A 15,726-nucleotide genomic window follows, 5' to 3' on the forward strand; every position below is an offset into this window, starting at 1 on the left:
AAACAGAAAACTATTTCTCAAACTTGACCAGGTATGGTGGACGTGCCTTTAATCCCAGCACTCAGAAGGCAGAGGCAGAGGCAGGCAGATCTCTGTGAGTTCAAGGCCAGTCTGGTCTACATACCAAGTTCCAAGCCAGCCAGCCAGGCTACATAGAGACACTGTCTCAAAAAACAAAAGCAAAATGAAAGATAAAAATTTAAAAAAAGAAAAAAAAGAAAAGAATCCTAATTCTACTAGTATCTACCAATACACAAAGTACTATAAAACATAAACCTTCACGTGCATCCGTTAGTCAGCCCGCTGCCATCCCCACAGCGCCTCTGGGGAACTGCCCCCTGCGCCTGAGTCCCCGCCTCATGATACAGTGGCTGCCTAATCATGAGGTAGGAGCTCGCATGTGTAGAGAACAGAAACCCTGAGATCTGATAACGGTTCTGTTAGAACTGAGATTCTGACATACCACACGGCAATTTCCAAAATGAAACTCTCAATAATTTCTACAGGCGTAAGTCATTAATACCGGACACCCCAAAAAGTTAACAGACAAGGCCACCCGGACAGTGGGGAGAGGAACTCGGGGAGGCCAGTGGGGCCAAAGTAGAGCCACGTCTGTGTAACACCCTGAGGTGAAAGAGCAGCTGAGTCAGCAAGTGCTGCCGCCCCCTGTCCCCCCACCCCCCCAACCCATCCCCACCCCCACCACACGGTCACCGCGACACAGATCACGGCACAGCCACCTGGGAAGCTCATTTATTTGTCTGTGCCATCTCACAGAGAAGCAACTCTCCAAGGCACTGTGATCACACCACAGAGCTAAGGAGCAGACTCACAGAAAGGAGGGTGTGGGGTAAGGAATGAAGAACAGAAGCTAGGGATAAAGGGGAGGATAAGACCCAGGAGGGAGGAGCACAGGCTGGAGCACCCTCCTCTGACGGTCAACGGAAGGCCAAAGGGCCTGCTGCCGCCAAGCTGCCTGGCTCCCGATGGCCCGCAGTCAGTCACGGTTCTCCGCTGCTCCTGAGAAGGAAGCAGAAAAGATGTGGGATGTGGCAGAACGGGACTCCAACTCTGTTACCGCTTGTTTGTTTTAATGTTTGTTTCTTTTTATTTTATGTTAGGGGTGTTTTGCCTGCATATATGTCTGGGCAGTGTTTACATGCTTGGTCTGTAAAGGCCAGAATAGGAACTGGAGTTACAGATGGTTGTGAGCCTCCAATGGTGTGCTGGGAATTGAACTCAGGTGATCTGAAAGGACAGCCAATGTTCTTATGCATCGACCCAGGTCTCGGGCCCCTTGGGGTTCTTTTGGGTTTGGGTGGAGAGAACTTAGTCTCATATATCACAGACTGGCCTTGAACTCTCTATGTAGGGAAGGATGACCTTAAACTTCTGATCCTCCTGCCTCTACCTCCCACAGTGCTGGGACTACAGGCATCAGACACCATATACCATTGTGTATGCTGCTGGAGATCTCTCCCACAGTTTCATGTAAACTATTCACGCACTCTACCAACTGAGATACAGCCCCAGCCCCAGCCCCACTCCCACAATGTATTTTTAGGAACTAACTTTAGAGTGAAAATGGACAGACCAAGCAGCATAAACATAATCATGACTACTAAGTACAGGCCTCTGGCTGCTGAGGGAAATGGGAGCCAGGTAGAACCAGGCTGGGGACCAGCTCTATTCACAGTAGTCAAGATGTGGGAGCCACCCAAAGGTCCACTGTGCACGGACGGAAAAACAATGTATGCATACTAGAGTGGCCAGGATCCGTCTTAAAGAGGAAGGCGGGGCTGTGAGATGACAGGGCGAGGTGGATCTGAGACACTATGCTAGGACAAATACTACTCCCGGCTGCACGAGGTACTCAGCTGACATGTCACAGAGTTCCACGGCTAGCAGCTGTGGGGAGTGAGGGATGAGGAGAGCGCTGAAGGGCAAAGTTGCCAGTTTTTGAAAATGAAAAGCTTATATGGAAACAGATAGTAGTAATGGCAACACGGTGTCACACTTGTATTTAATAACACCAAACCAAGCCAAGGGTGATGGGCTCACTCCTGTATCCATGAGCATCTCGACAAACACTGTGGACCCTGGATGACCATCAAGAGGAACGTGGAGCTGGAGGTTTGGAGGGAACACCAGGACAATCAGCATCTGTCCTAAATTTGCTTCCTATGGCTAAGAAGAAAGACCGTGACCAAACCAACTTGGGTAGGAAAGGCTTGGCCTAGTGGCTTGGTCCTGATGGCTTGTTCTTCCTGCTTCCTTATGCATCCTAGGACCACCTACCCAGGGCTGACACCACATGCAGTAGGCTGGGCCTCCCCACATCAGTCTTGAACCAAGAAAACACCCCACAGGCTTGCCTACAGGCCAACCTCCTAGAGGCATTTTTGCCATCGAGGTTCCCTCTTCCCAGATGCCTAGAACTTATATCAAATTGACAGGAAGCTAACCAGCACATCATTCAAATTCCTAGACCCCAGGGACTGAAATGAAGTCTCTCTTCTTCACCACCTTAGAAAGACATTCCACTTCTAGTGCTGTCCGTACCACGTCAGGAGAAGTCAACATGTCCGCAGGAGGCATAGTTTCCAAAGCTGTCCACTGTGAACCTCTGGGAGATGTGAATAGAATTGAGCCTCAGTGAACCAAAGTAGAAGTTCTCAAATGTCTGCAAAGGAAGAAATCAGAGAAAGCTAGAGATGAAAATGTTCACTCTCCCTTCTGCCTTCAAACACCACACCACAACAATCCCAGCCTCCCCCGCCGCAGGTTTCTCCTCTCAGTGTTTATTCTGAATAATGATCCTGAAGAGGAGGGATGGGGGTGGAGTGAGAAGGGACAGCCGGTTCTCCTTCTCATTAGTCCTAAAGTCTCCCTGAGAAAATGCACTGAAGAGGAAGGCTGCAAAGTCAAAGCCAAGATGTATCTACCAAGCAGACACGCCGAGAACGAACGTGCAGTAAAGAGCCTGGGGCTGTGCACACTCACGGGGCTTGACAATAAGGCTTTTGACTTTCAGTTACTGACCCAGTGAGATACATTAGTATTAGATTTTCTTAAGGCCGCCTAAAAGCCCACAGGACACGTTCTTCTACCTTGTCAACAGCTCTTACTAGAGGCACTGACAGAATAAGCAGGAGATGAAGCTCACACATACACACACACACACACACACACACACACACACACACACACACACACGATAGGGACAGAGCAATAAGGGACACTTGATGCTCAAGCGTGCAACCCTGCCAGAGAACACTAGATGCTTCTGGAAGCCCTTCAGTTAGATGAGAACTCAGGCTAGCATCCTCTAGGAACTGTTGCACACTGCACTCTTCTGTTCTGAGTGCTTTCAAGAGCATCAGTGGGCGGGGAAGGACCTGACCTTGTGAAGATACAGTCAGAAGGCACAATCTGCAAGGACATTGAAATTCATCCCAGGGAATTGAGGAAGAGCTGGTAGATGACCACCCACCCTGAACACACCCAATCTCATCTCAGCAGCTAAGTCAGGCCTGGGAAGAACCTTTGGCTGGGAGGAGTGGCTAACCTCTGCTGGGAAGCAAGAACTGTTCTCTCTACATTAAGAAAGAACCCAAGGAATCCTTACTTTTTTTTTTTTTCTTTTTTGGTCCAGGGCTTGAGCTCAGGGTTTCTGCATGTGCTCTGCCTCCAAGCTATACCCCCAGCTCCAAGCAGCCTTTCAATACAAGTATGCAACACCACTGAGTAGAATCTAAGGGTGGAGCGAAGCTCTGCACACTGGCAACTGTCTCCTCACTTTAGACCAGCCCCCACACCCATGAACTCAGGGCTCTGCCACCTCTCTTCCTTCTGCAATTAGTGGCCTAGAAAAATGTCTGAGGTTCATTAAAAGCTAACTTTACAAAGTCCAGTAAATATTGATTCTTCAACATGACATCAATTTGACCCCAGAGGATCTATGTGGAGGCTGTGAGCTGCACTCTCTTGTCTTTCTGAAAGGAGAACAGCTCTCTCCTGCACTGACTTACACAATTAACCCTGTCTCTTGGCTCAGGCAGCCTGTGCAAACCATATCCACTCTTGTAAAAAAAAAAAAAAATTGAGGCTGAAATAGTTATCTGCTAATCCCTCTGCTGAACATTAATTTGAAGTGAAAACCACATAAACAAGACTGACAGATTTACAGCTTTGCAAACCAAAGCCCTCTAGGTACAGAAAATACATAATAACCAAGAGACAAAGCAAGGACAAAATGAAGCCACTGGGAGCTCGGATTCCTACAAGTTACTGTGGAAGGACTGGCGGCCTTTGGGTCCTCTACTTCCTCCCTGTGTCCACAGTCCCAAGTTAAGGCGGCAAGGAGCTGGAAGTGACCCACCCACACCTGCACACCTGGGCCTTTCCTCTTACAGACCCCCGAGAAGAGACATGATCTGCCCAGGATCCATTCAGCCTGATGAACAGAAACCGCACATGTGTGGTAATGAAGTTAGCTAGACTAGAGGTGATTCCAATGAAGCACCCAGGAAGGTTAGCAGAGGAGGGAACATGGGATGCTCACACTGTCCAGGCCAGCGCAGGCTGTGAAGACAACACGTACAGTGACCCCCCCCCCACACACACACACCTTTGTGTGGGACAAAGTCACAGTGAGCAGAGACAGGGAGGTGGACAAGCAATGATGCCTTCTAAGTTGTCACCTGTTACTGAGAACCAAGAATTTCTTACGGCGTCTCAAACACCTCCCTGTTCTCTATGTCTGGCATTTATTGTACTTTCCCAAGTTCCTGCCTTCTCTGGTTCCATTTGATAGCATCCCATCAAATGGATTTTGCACACAGATGTCTGTAGCTCAGGTTAGCCTTCTTTCTAGCCTTTCGTACCTCTGTGTTCCTGTTCTCTCTGAATGCTTGGAAAGACTTTGGGACAGATGATCATGCACCGATTTCTCACCTATTTTATTCCTTAGTCACTGTTATATTTTTAGCGTGAAGCCTTGCTGTTGGTGCTATCAATTATTTCTAGTGACTCATCAGAATAAAACCCTGTGGAGGGAGGAACTGAGTCCCACTATATTCTGTATATTCTGTTACAGTAACATGGGACCAGTATCTGCTGGGCAAAATAACAACAAACCTCGTGCTATGACCTCACCCCTGTGTACACAGAAGGGGCAGCGTGACGTGTCTGTGTATAGGCTGGAATTAATTTATAAGTTATGGTCAAGAAATCCCTGAAGGGGACTTACCAAAACTTGTATCACCTCTAATTAAACTGGGAGTGGGAAGCATATCTCAATTCTAACTGTCAAGAAAAAGCCTAGTCAGTGATGGAAACTTACAGAGTCTGTTGGATCTCTCTCTTTCATGTCTACTGGGAACTGGACTCTGCTCTTGGCTCAGTTGCTGATATGGGGTGTCACTTAGCACCGATGATGGACATCTTGTGCGGGTACACCGTATGGCTCTATCTCCCAAGCCTTAGGGTCAAGAAGTCGATGAGAAGAAGGCAGTGTGGAGGCTGCGACGAGGGTCTTACCACAAGTCCCTGCTTGCTTGCCCCCAGACCTGAGCACACGTCCATGTGCATGTAGACACCTTCAGAGCTGAACACACTTCCATGTGATGTGGACACGCTCAGACCTGAACACGCTTCCATGTGCATGTATACACACACCCTCAGAGCTGAACATGCTCCCATGTGATATAGACATGCTCAGAGCTGAACATGCTTGCATGTGATGTAGATACCCTCAGATCTGAAGATGCTTCTAAGTGCTTATAGACACCCTCAGAGCTAAACACATTTCCATGTGATGTAGACATCCTCAGATCTGGCATGCTTCCAGATGCATGTGGACATGCATTTTCTACTTCGATGAAAATGCTTACCTGAAGCTGGGGTGGAGGTGAACACCTATAACCCCAGGACTCAGGAGGCTCAGGCTGGAGGATTGAAAATTTGAGGCTAGCCTAGGCTAGGTGACACCCTGTCTCAACAACACAAAAACCAAAAGCCCCCACAGCAAGTGCTAAGTATGTGGTGAGAGGATGGGCACTGCTGTCTCTGAGTCTAAACCATGTTGTAAGCAACAGACCCCAGCTCTGGCACCATTCTAGAAGGCTGCGGCCGAGCCTGTAACATCTGAGTCTGTAGTCTGGCCACTCTCTGCTTTCTGCTCTCGATGTGAAGCAGCTCAACCTCACTTCCAACATCTATGAATACCATCAAGCCTGCACCAACATAGTGACTGTGACTCTCCAAGATGGCGGCCAACAAAATCCTTTCCAACCTTCAGGTAATCCGGCCTGATATTTTGGGCTGGGCACATGGGATGAGTACAAGCAAGGCTACTCGGGACCAGGACTGAGCTGGACCTCGGGACATGTACAAGACAGGGCATGGGGCTTAGAGACAGAAATGAGTGTGGTGAGCAGGGCCAGGCAGTTTAGATGTTGGGAGGGGACCTGAAAGTTACAGTGAGAAAGACTTAAGGAGAGACAAGTAGATTACGGAGGCCCCCAAGGTCAGGTTCACAAGCTAGACCTCGTGCCAGCCAGAGAAATCCACTGAAGGTCTTCGAGAAGGCTGGGGAGAGTCTATCTTGAGGAGATTAGCTAGATGCAAAGGTCGTCTCAGCTGAGACAGAAGCCTTGGAAAGGCTGGGGCAATGGGAAGCAGCAGGAGAGAGGGACAGAGAACATTCTAGGTGTGAAGAAGACACAGAAGCCACTGTAAGCAGGCACAGCAGTGTGTCAGAGTATTTCTGAGAAGAACCACTCTTGCCTAGCCTCCTCAGGCATCTGCACACTGCACATGCCCACACACAGACACATTCCACCATAGTGACACCAGCTGGCTGTCACTATGGTTGTCTCTCCAGCTGTCACGTCTCAGGCCCTTCTCCAGTCTATAGGTTGTGATCATGCATTAGACATGAGTATTGGTAGATGCGCAGAAGCATGCTGCCATAAATAACTTTACAACTACCTACTTTTAAAAACTGAATTGTTAGTCTTCACATAGTAGGGAATGTGTTGTTTTGTTTTGGTTTGGTTTGGTTTGGTTTGGTTTTGGTTTTTTGAGACAGGGTTTCTCTGTGTAGCCCTGGCTGTCCTGGAACTCACTCTGTAGACCAGGCTGGCCTCGAACTCAGAAATCTGCCTGCCTCTGCCTCCCAAGTGCTAGGATTAAAGGTGTGCGCCACACTGCCCAGCTGAACCCTTTGTTATGAATTAGAAAAATGCCCTTGTAATTTGTTTGTAACAGGTTGTCGGTTGTTTCTTTTGACTTTCTGGTGGTGCTCACTTGTCCATTTAAATTCTTACAACTCATTCTTGACGAGAGACTTCATGCTAAAAGATGAAGCTGAACCTTAAATGGGCATTAACAGTGAAGGCAGCACCAGCACTGACAGCAGAAGCCAACACCCACTGAGCAGGCACTGCAGGCAGCACAGGTGACTGCCCACTGCATCCATCCTCACACCTGAAGAAGCAGAAGCTACGCTCACCTACTACCTACAAAACAAAAGGGTTCATTCCCTACTATGTGAGCTTGACCAAGAACACACGGCAAGTGATGTTCTGGACAGGCCACCTCACAAATGGCACTTTGCATTTAAGGGAGCAGGATGATTTCTCTTCCCCCCATGGCCCTTCTCCCCTGAAGTGGGTCCTACGATACTCCCTGGGGAGGCTCACACCTTGTGACTGTCTGCGCTCAGAAGACCGTAACTACAGGGAACAGAGGATGGCCTGAGTGACTGTGTTGGCAGAGGCAATGCCTCAGCTCAGAAGGAAGCCTTCCTGGGGGACCAAATGCAAGCATTATGCAAACAACATCCACTGTGGCTCTCTTCTCCAACCCTCACATCCCTGGATACTGACAGCCTGAAGACTGCTTCCCTACAGACGCTTAATCCGGCTCTATACCACAAACCCGTCCTTGTTTATCTGCATGCAATAACTCACCGCCAAGCTCAGCTGCATGCAACAACCCACCGCCATGCTCAGATGCATGCAACGGCCCACCACCATGCTCAGATGCATGCAATAGCCCACCGCCATGCTCAGATGTATGCAATAGCCCACCGCCATGCTCAGATGCATGCAATAACCCACTGCCATGCTCAGCTGCATGCAACAGCCCACCGCCATGCTCAGATGCATGCAATAGCCCATCGCCATGCTCAGCTGCATGCAACAGCCTACCGCCATGCTCACATGCTGAGAGGATCCACCTGAGAGCACAGGCCACCCCAGCTTTCTGTTTCTGAGTCGGCCTTTTTGTCCTTTATTTTATTTCGGTTTTTATTTTTTGACAGAGTCTCACAGTGTATATAGCCTTGGCTGTCCTGAACTCTCTATGTAGACCAGGTTGGCTTTGAACATACAGAGATCTACCCTGTCCCTGCCTCCTGAGTGCTGGGAAAAATGGCACTGTCTTCTCTTAACCGTAAACTGCCACCAGTCAGGCCCAAGCACTATGGATGCACACAAGGACACGATGGCATTGTGTCACCAGGGAGAAGAAATTTAGTCCTCACTATGTCCAGGCAGGCTCTTTCATGTTCTGAGGGCAGCATGGTTCCTGTAGGACTTCATCCACACCTGACTGCACATGGTTCTGGGCTCTCCTTCCCTCCTCTCCTGGACCAGAGGAACTGTGTGTCAGCTACCCTGGGTATGCAAGCTCTTCTTTGAGTTTCGTATTTTCTGTAACTTCTGTAGTATGTGAATGTTATAGATCTGTGTTCTGTCTCCCTAGTTAACCCAGGTACTATTAAGTTTAAAGATTAAGCTCTTGAGGGAGGGAGGGGAAAATTCTCTTTGCCCTTCCTTTAAATCCTCCCAGTTCACTGCCATCTCACCATATTCTTTTATGCTCCAATTGTGTCTCCCCATGGCCTTCTACTCTTTATCACGAGTAAGAAGACTGTCGGCCACACTCGGCTCTTCCTTTCTGATCCGTCATCGTGGGTGAAGCCACCGCCACGATGCAGATTTTTGTGAAGACCCTTACGGGGAAGCCCATCACGCTCGAGGTTGAACCCTCAGACACTATAGAAAATGTAAAGGCCAAGATCCAGGATGAGGTAGGAATTCCTCCTGATCAGCAGAGGTTGATCTGTGCTGGTAAGCAGCTGGAAGATGGCCGTACTTTGTCTGACTACAACATTCGAAAGGATGTCAACCCTTCCTTCATCTTGTGTTGAGACTTCGTGGTGGTCTAAGGAAAGGAAGAAGAACTCTTTACGCCACTCCCAAGAAGAGTAAGCATACGAGGAAGAAGGTTAAGTTGGCTGTGCTGAAGTACTATAAGCTGGATGAAGATGGCAAAGTCAGCTGACTTCGTCGAGAGTGTCCTTCTGATGAAGTGGTGCTGGAGTTTTCATGGGTAGCCCCTTTGACAAGCATCACTGTGGCAAGTGTTGCCTGACTTACTGCTTCAACAAACCAGAAGACAAGTAGTTGTGTCTGAGTTACTAAAAAGAAGGGACTCAAAAAGAAAAAAACAAGAGTAAGAAGTAAGACAGGTAAGTGTTCTCCATCCGGGAGGCTCTTGTGTTATACCGACCGTGGATAAATATGCTTTTTCCCCTTATCAATCCATTTTTGGCTGGTGGGGCCTGAGTCTTGAACCATCACCCTACCCTGGTCTTATACTCCTTGTCTGACCCAGCCAGGATTTCCTGCCTAATTGTGTGTAGCCCTGAAGACAGAATGCCCCAGTCCAGAGGCTGCCCCTTTGGTGGGCTGCCCAACTGGGTGCAACTCAAGATGGCTCAGGGTGAGCACCTGCAACATTCTGATGCCGCCTGCATGCTGAATGCCACTTTCCACAGCACTGAGACAGTTGACAACAGGAAAGAACCATAGAAGAGGAGGTGCCCACATGCCTGGGCGATCTTGATGGATACCAAAGAGAGAGAGAACAGTCCTTCACTTTAGTAGCCACGTCCTTCACATCTGTGCCCTCCTGGTCCCTAACGGGTGGGGAAGCAGACTTGTAAGTTGATCCTCCAATTCTCCCATCTTGGCTAAGAATCTGCTCGCTCACTGCGGAATGCAGTTCTGCTGCTGGCTCCTCAGTCTCCAGAGGAAAAGGCTCCAGTTTGGTAACGGCCTAGTGAGAGGAGAGACTTCCTGTCATGTTACATAGAGAGAGCTGTGGGCAGCTCTCCTTAAGAGAGGTCTCAGGAAGGCCTACCCTATCCTTCAAAAGCTAACACATGGCTTGCACAGTGAGCTCTTCCCCAGAACCTGGTTTATGGGTCAGCTGACTGGAGCTCAGCTGAAAATTTTTTAATTGAATTTTGGGAGAGAATGAGTATAAATGAACTAAATTGCTCCACTGAATTCAGTTCCTACATGAAAAGGAGAGACGGAAGAAAAAGCTCAAAACTACAAGTTCAAAAGCAGCAGAAAAAACCTGACTGCTCTTTTGAACTTAAGGTAGTTCATGAGATGCAGGAAGACAAAGTATTCTGTTGTTTAGAAAATAGTAGATCTGATGGGAGATTTAAATAAAAAACTCCAGTCGAAGAATTTCAGGCCTGTGGAGTCGTCCTCCTCCTGTTTTATAAGAACCCTGGGGATGCTGAGCTCCCAGCAGTATCTCCCCAGCACTTTCCTGACACTCACACAGCTCTGCGGCTACAGGGGAGGTGGGGGGGGGGTGTCCCTTAAAGGAACATGATGAACGGCTACATTCAACCACTATGTGGACGACTTAAACGGAATGGAAGAATACCAGCGTTTGTGTTCTCCACGGACAGCAATAAGGACGAACCTGGATCCTCTAAGAGGAAGCTCAGGTACCCAAGTCAAAGAGGACTTGAAAGCTATAATGTACACACAGCTACCCTGTGCTGTGGACGCAAAAAATCAGTAGGAGACTAAATTCTTGCAGGCAATATGGTGTATGCCTTTAGTCCCAGCACTTGGGAGGCAGAGGCAGCTGAATGTGAGCTTGAGGCCAGCCTGGTCTAAACTAAATAGGGAGCTCTAGGTCAGCCAAGGCTAAACTGTAAGACCCTGTTTAAAAACTGCAAAAAAAAAAATTCTTTAATGTATGTTTATGTGTGTTGGGGTGAAGGTGTGCATGGAGGCCAGGGGACAATCTCAGCTAGTGTTCCTCAGATGTCATTGTTTTATTTTCTGTTTTTGTTTTTTGAGACAGGGTTCCTCTGGCTGTCCTGGGCTCACTTTGTAGATCAGGCTGCCCTTGAACTCACAGAGATTGGTCTGCCTCTGCCTTCCAAGTGCTTGAGATCAAAGGAGTGCACCACCATGCCTGGCCATGTCATCATTCTTTTATTTTTGTTTTTTGAGACACTCTCACTCATGATTTGCAGATTAGAGTAGAAAGACTACCCAGAATGCCCCAGAGATCTGCCTGTCCCTGCTGCCCAGCACTAACATTGCAAGCACACTTTAGCATGCTTGGCCTTTTCAAATGTTTTCCAGAGACTAAGCCTGGGTCCTCATCTAAGCTAGGTAAGCCATTCTGCTAGTGTACTAAACCCACGTACTTTACATTTCTAGTGTAAACTGGAACTTTTATCAGCTGAGCCATTTCCCCAGCCCAGAAAATTAAACCTTTTCTGTAACCAAGTAAAGACAGAATTGAGAACCATTGGGACAAAACAGGTTAAGATCAAAACCAGGGTTTACACTAGGCTTGGTAATGCACACCTTTAAGCCCAGCACTTGGAAGGCAGAGGCAAGTGGATCTCTGTTGAATTCAAGATGAGTCTGGTCTATAGAGTGAGTTTCAGGACAGCCAGGGTTCAGTCCTTGAAACCACAGTAGGAGAGAACTGGCTCCCGTAAGTTATCCTCTGTTATATAGAGTTATATGGAGTTATCTCTCTATATAGAGACCCTGTCTCAAAAACAAAACAAAAATTAAACTAAACTAAACAAAAACCCAAAAGTTCTCTGACAGAGAACTCAAAGTTAAAATTGAGTCCTCTTAGCCATCATCGTGACATACACATCTGTACTCCCAGCATGGGGGAGGGAAATGTAAGAGATGCAGGTTTGAAATGAGACTGGGCTACAAATGCTCTGTTAGAAAACAATTCCAAACACCCTGCTGCCACGCTCTCGTGCTCTGTGGAGCCACCATTTTTTTAGTTTGTTTCCTCAGGAGAACACAGAGGGAATTATTGATTTCTAGTAGCACAGTGGTTTACACTGGAAGGAAGCAAATGGCAAGACTGAATGCTGACTGTGGCCATTTTTCCCAGCATTCACCTTGGACCCGCAACTCTTTCCTCCACAAGTCTGGTGATATAACCATCAGACCCCAGGAGGGGCTGCAAAACTGGGACTGACCTCAAGGTACAGAAGTAAAGGAAGGCTGGTTCCCAGCAGGGGACAAGCCTGCTGGGCTTGGGCTGCCTGCCCTTCTCCACTCTCAACAAAGCAGTGGTCACAGACCTCAAAGATCCCTCTTTGGAAAACAAGTTTATTCATGGGAAAGTGAGCTGCACTAGCAGCTCACTGCACTAGCCACTAGCAGCACTTGATCCTTGAAGCCTGACCACCTCGGGTCAATCCCAGAACCTAGAAAAAGATAGGAGAGAATCGACTCTGAGTGACCTGCGCACGTGCACACATGCACGTGCTCAAACACACACACGCACACGCACTCATAAATAAAATGGTTTATTTATTAGTATTGTGTGGGGGTGTGTGCTGGGGTGGAGGCATGCGTGTGCCAGAGACATGTGTGGGTCAGAGGATAACTTACGGGAGCCAGTTCTCTCCTACTGTGGTTTCAGGGACTGAACCCATGCCATCGGGCTTTTGTGGCAAGTGCTACCACTGGATGGACCAAAGATTCATTCCTCTTTTAAGAAAATGTGCTTCTCATGCTGGATAGACTTACTGAACTTGACTGCAGTAAGAGAAAATTCAGTTTTAAGTTCATAATGGAAATTTAAAGTATGTGATGGGATTGAGGTTGGGCAGCTTGCCCAGCATGTGTGAGGGCCTTGGTTCAATCCCCAGCACCAAGGAAGCAAGCACGGAAGGAGCCACACATCATGTAAGTCCTACATAATTTACAAGTTGTTCTTGGTACCCATAAGTTGAACTAACCTCTCTAATGTACTTAGTCTAACTACAGACGAGCTGAGTGGTCGTACTGACGTGGGCAGTTGAGGTTGTGCTGGTCCCTCCCGCAGAGGGAGGTGCTTTCTCTTGTTTTCACTTGTGTGTGTGTGTGTGTGTGTGTGTGAGAGAGACTAGACTAGCCGTGGTGGTGGTGGTGGTGGTGGCAGCGGTGGCGGTGGCGGGGGTGGGGTGCTAAGAAACACCGAACATGACGCTTTTCTTTGAAGTTTCCCCGGTGTTTGACTTTCAGAATGTTTTACTGACTTCTACTCTTACAGTCACCCTGTTTACAGATCACAGTAACAGTAAAGGTACTATCTGATACTTAATCAGAGCGCTTGCCCACCTACCTCCCTGAAGACAGCAAGGTGACAGGCACTTTGAGCTCTCGGGAAGGCGCTCCCAGTACAAAGCTTAAATAACACCTTTCATCTACGGATCCAAAAGTAGTGTGTAAATCCCAGCTCATTAATCCTTCAAAGAGCTGTGAAGAGAACCAGAGCTGAATGTAACTGTTCTCACCAAAGAGATAAGAAACAGGGCCAACCTAGGACCACTGACTTAAGAGCTCCTAGTACCAGGCCTAACATACAGTCCAACAGAAGGCTGTGACCAGGAGGCAGTGTACATGCTCTGTGGAGAATAGCACATCTGTATCCAAGAATGCCAACTTGGGAGGAAATCAGCCTCAGACGGTGAGCATGCTCACAGAAGCGCTCGTGTTTCAGGGCTGCTGTGGCTTGATGACAGTACCTAGCCCTGAGTTGGTGGTCACTGGAAGTGTGCCTCTGGAGCTCACTCATGGTCCCTTGCCTCTTGCTTCACTCTGTCCTGTCCACCATGCATTGGACAGTCTCTGCTACGACCCTTCGCTGCCATAATGTTTTGTGTCTCGATGGCCCAGCATCAACAAAGCCAAGTACTATGTGCTGAAACTGAACTGTGAACCAAAAATAATAAATAAATAAATAAATAATTCTTCCCACAAGTTGTTCTTGTCATGTACTAGATTGTTGTGATAAACACACACACACACACACATACACACACACACACACAGAAAGTTGACACTGGAGAAGTGGGAGCCCATTGCTCAGATTCACACTATGGTTTGGAAGATTTTGGGAGGAGGGAATTTGCAGGTCTAAAAAGCTTAGAATGCTAGAAGTCTGGTACAATGGCTGATTCTGGTAAGTGTTAGCAGACCAGGCCAGCAAAACGTAAGCAGTCATGGCCAGACTCAGGTTTCAGACAGGACACCTTCAGTGGGAACTGGACTGGAAGCCATTAGTGATTTTAAAAGTGACAGGCTGACAATCCTAGCAGCCATGCCGAGTCAGCTCTGTGTCCAGGCATGGTTGCTAGGCGCTTCTGGACAAGTTTACAGTCAGCATCAGAAGCAAAAAGAAGGGTCCAAATGCTAGAGAATCTTGTAGTTTGGCCATGAGAGTCAGTATAAAGACATTTCAGGTATGGAGCTAGGCATGATGGCTCATACTTTTAAGCCATACTTGGGGGGCTCAAGCAGGAAGATTTCAATGAGTCTGAGGCCAGCCTGGGCTACATAGTGAAATTCAAGGCAGCCTGGGGTACACAGTGACATCCTATGTGGCCCTGCTCCCCTTTTTCCTTGCATAGAAACCTAGGGTCAGGAATTCACTGTTTCTGGAGAATAATGTCACTAGGAAGAAGCCGTAAGGGCATCTTAGAACCGCTCAGTCCCTACCCATCACGGCCTCAAGGGTGTAAAACACCTTCCCTACCAGGTGGTACAAGCTTTTGATCCCAGTGCCTGGGAAGCAGAGTCAGGGGGAACTTTGAATTCAAGGCTAACCTAGTCTATACAGTAAGTTCCAGGACAATCCTGCCTCACAAAGCTGCAAGCCAGTAAGCAAGCAAGCAAGCAAACAAACAAACAAACAAACACTTCCCTTGAGAAGACAGAGTGGCCAAGTCAACCTGATAGCACAGAGCCATTGACAAAGTTGCTTACCTAGGAATCAACTGACCACACTTAGCCTCGTTTGAGGAACTTAGCCACGCAGCTACACTCAGCCACGTGGATGCACTCAGCCACATGGATACACCCAGCCACATGGCTATATTAGGTCTGGGAGCTCGTGAGGTATCTTGGCACCAGGCCCTGCCCCTCACCAAGGCCCCACCTCTTCCCAGCAGACTGTGAGCCCCTGCCTGCTGCTCCCCATTTCTGTCTCCCATGGTCTCTACTGTCATGTGTCTCTGTTGCCAACCTCTTAGCTCCAGTTCTGCTTTGGGGCAGGGACAGGGCCAGCTCCCAGGTCTCTACCAACTCTGACTTCTGTTTCTAAAGCATCCCCGTATCTGCAGAGTCTGGAGTTCAAGCCCTTGGGCCTTCTCCCCAGAATATGAGGGTTAAGTGGACCCACAAACTAGCTGGTGAAGAGAGGGAGAGGATATGGTTGGCCTGGATCACGTGACCTTCCTAATTAAGTGCCTTCTCTGTGAGCGAGCACCTCAGTGTGATCGAACTAAAGAGAAAGCTAGACCCCACCCCAAAAAAAACCCAAACTTTTAAAAGTGGTAAATTCCTGAATCATTCTTTTTTTTTTTTTTTT

At 48.1% G+C, this 15,726-nt stretch overlaps 1 protein-coding gene and 1 pseudogene across 6 annotated transcripts in view; one reads left to right on the top strand and one right to left on the bottom strand.

Moving 5' to 3' along the window:
* Positions 1–737: 737 nt before the first annotated feature.
* Positions 738–15,726, bottom strand: part of Ascc1 (activating signal cointegrator 1 complex subunit 1) — a 99,757-nt gene continuing 84,768 nt past the window's right edge. For 4 of the 6 annotated variants that reach the window (XM_031348572.1, XM_031348574.1, XM_031348575.1 and 1 more), the window contains exon 10: positions 738–1,020. In XM_031348572.1, the coding sequence (XP_031204432.1) occupies positions 817–1,020 (204 nt within the window). In that variant the 3' untranslated portion in view covers positions 738–816. Of the gene's footprint in view, positions 1,021–2,562; positions 2,684–15,726 lie in introns of all 6 variants that reach the window. The other 2 variants (XM_031348573.1, XM_031348577.1) reach the window with 1 other exon arrangement.
* Positions 9,002–9,476, top strand: LOC116075460 (annotated as a pseudogene).

The sequence above is a fragment of the Mastomys coucha genome, unplaced genomic scaffold (genome assembly GCF_008632895.1).
Source record: "Mastomys coucha isolate ucsf_1 unplaced genomic scaffold, UCSF_Mcou_1 pScaffold3, whole genome shotgun sequence".
Lineage (NCBI taxonomy): Eukaryota > Metazoa > Chordata > Mammalia > Rodentia > Muridae > Mastomys > Mastomys coucha.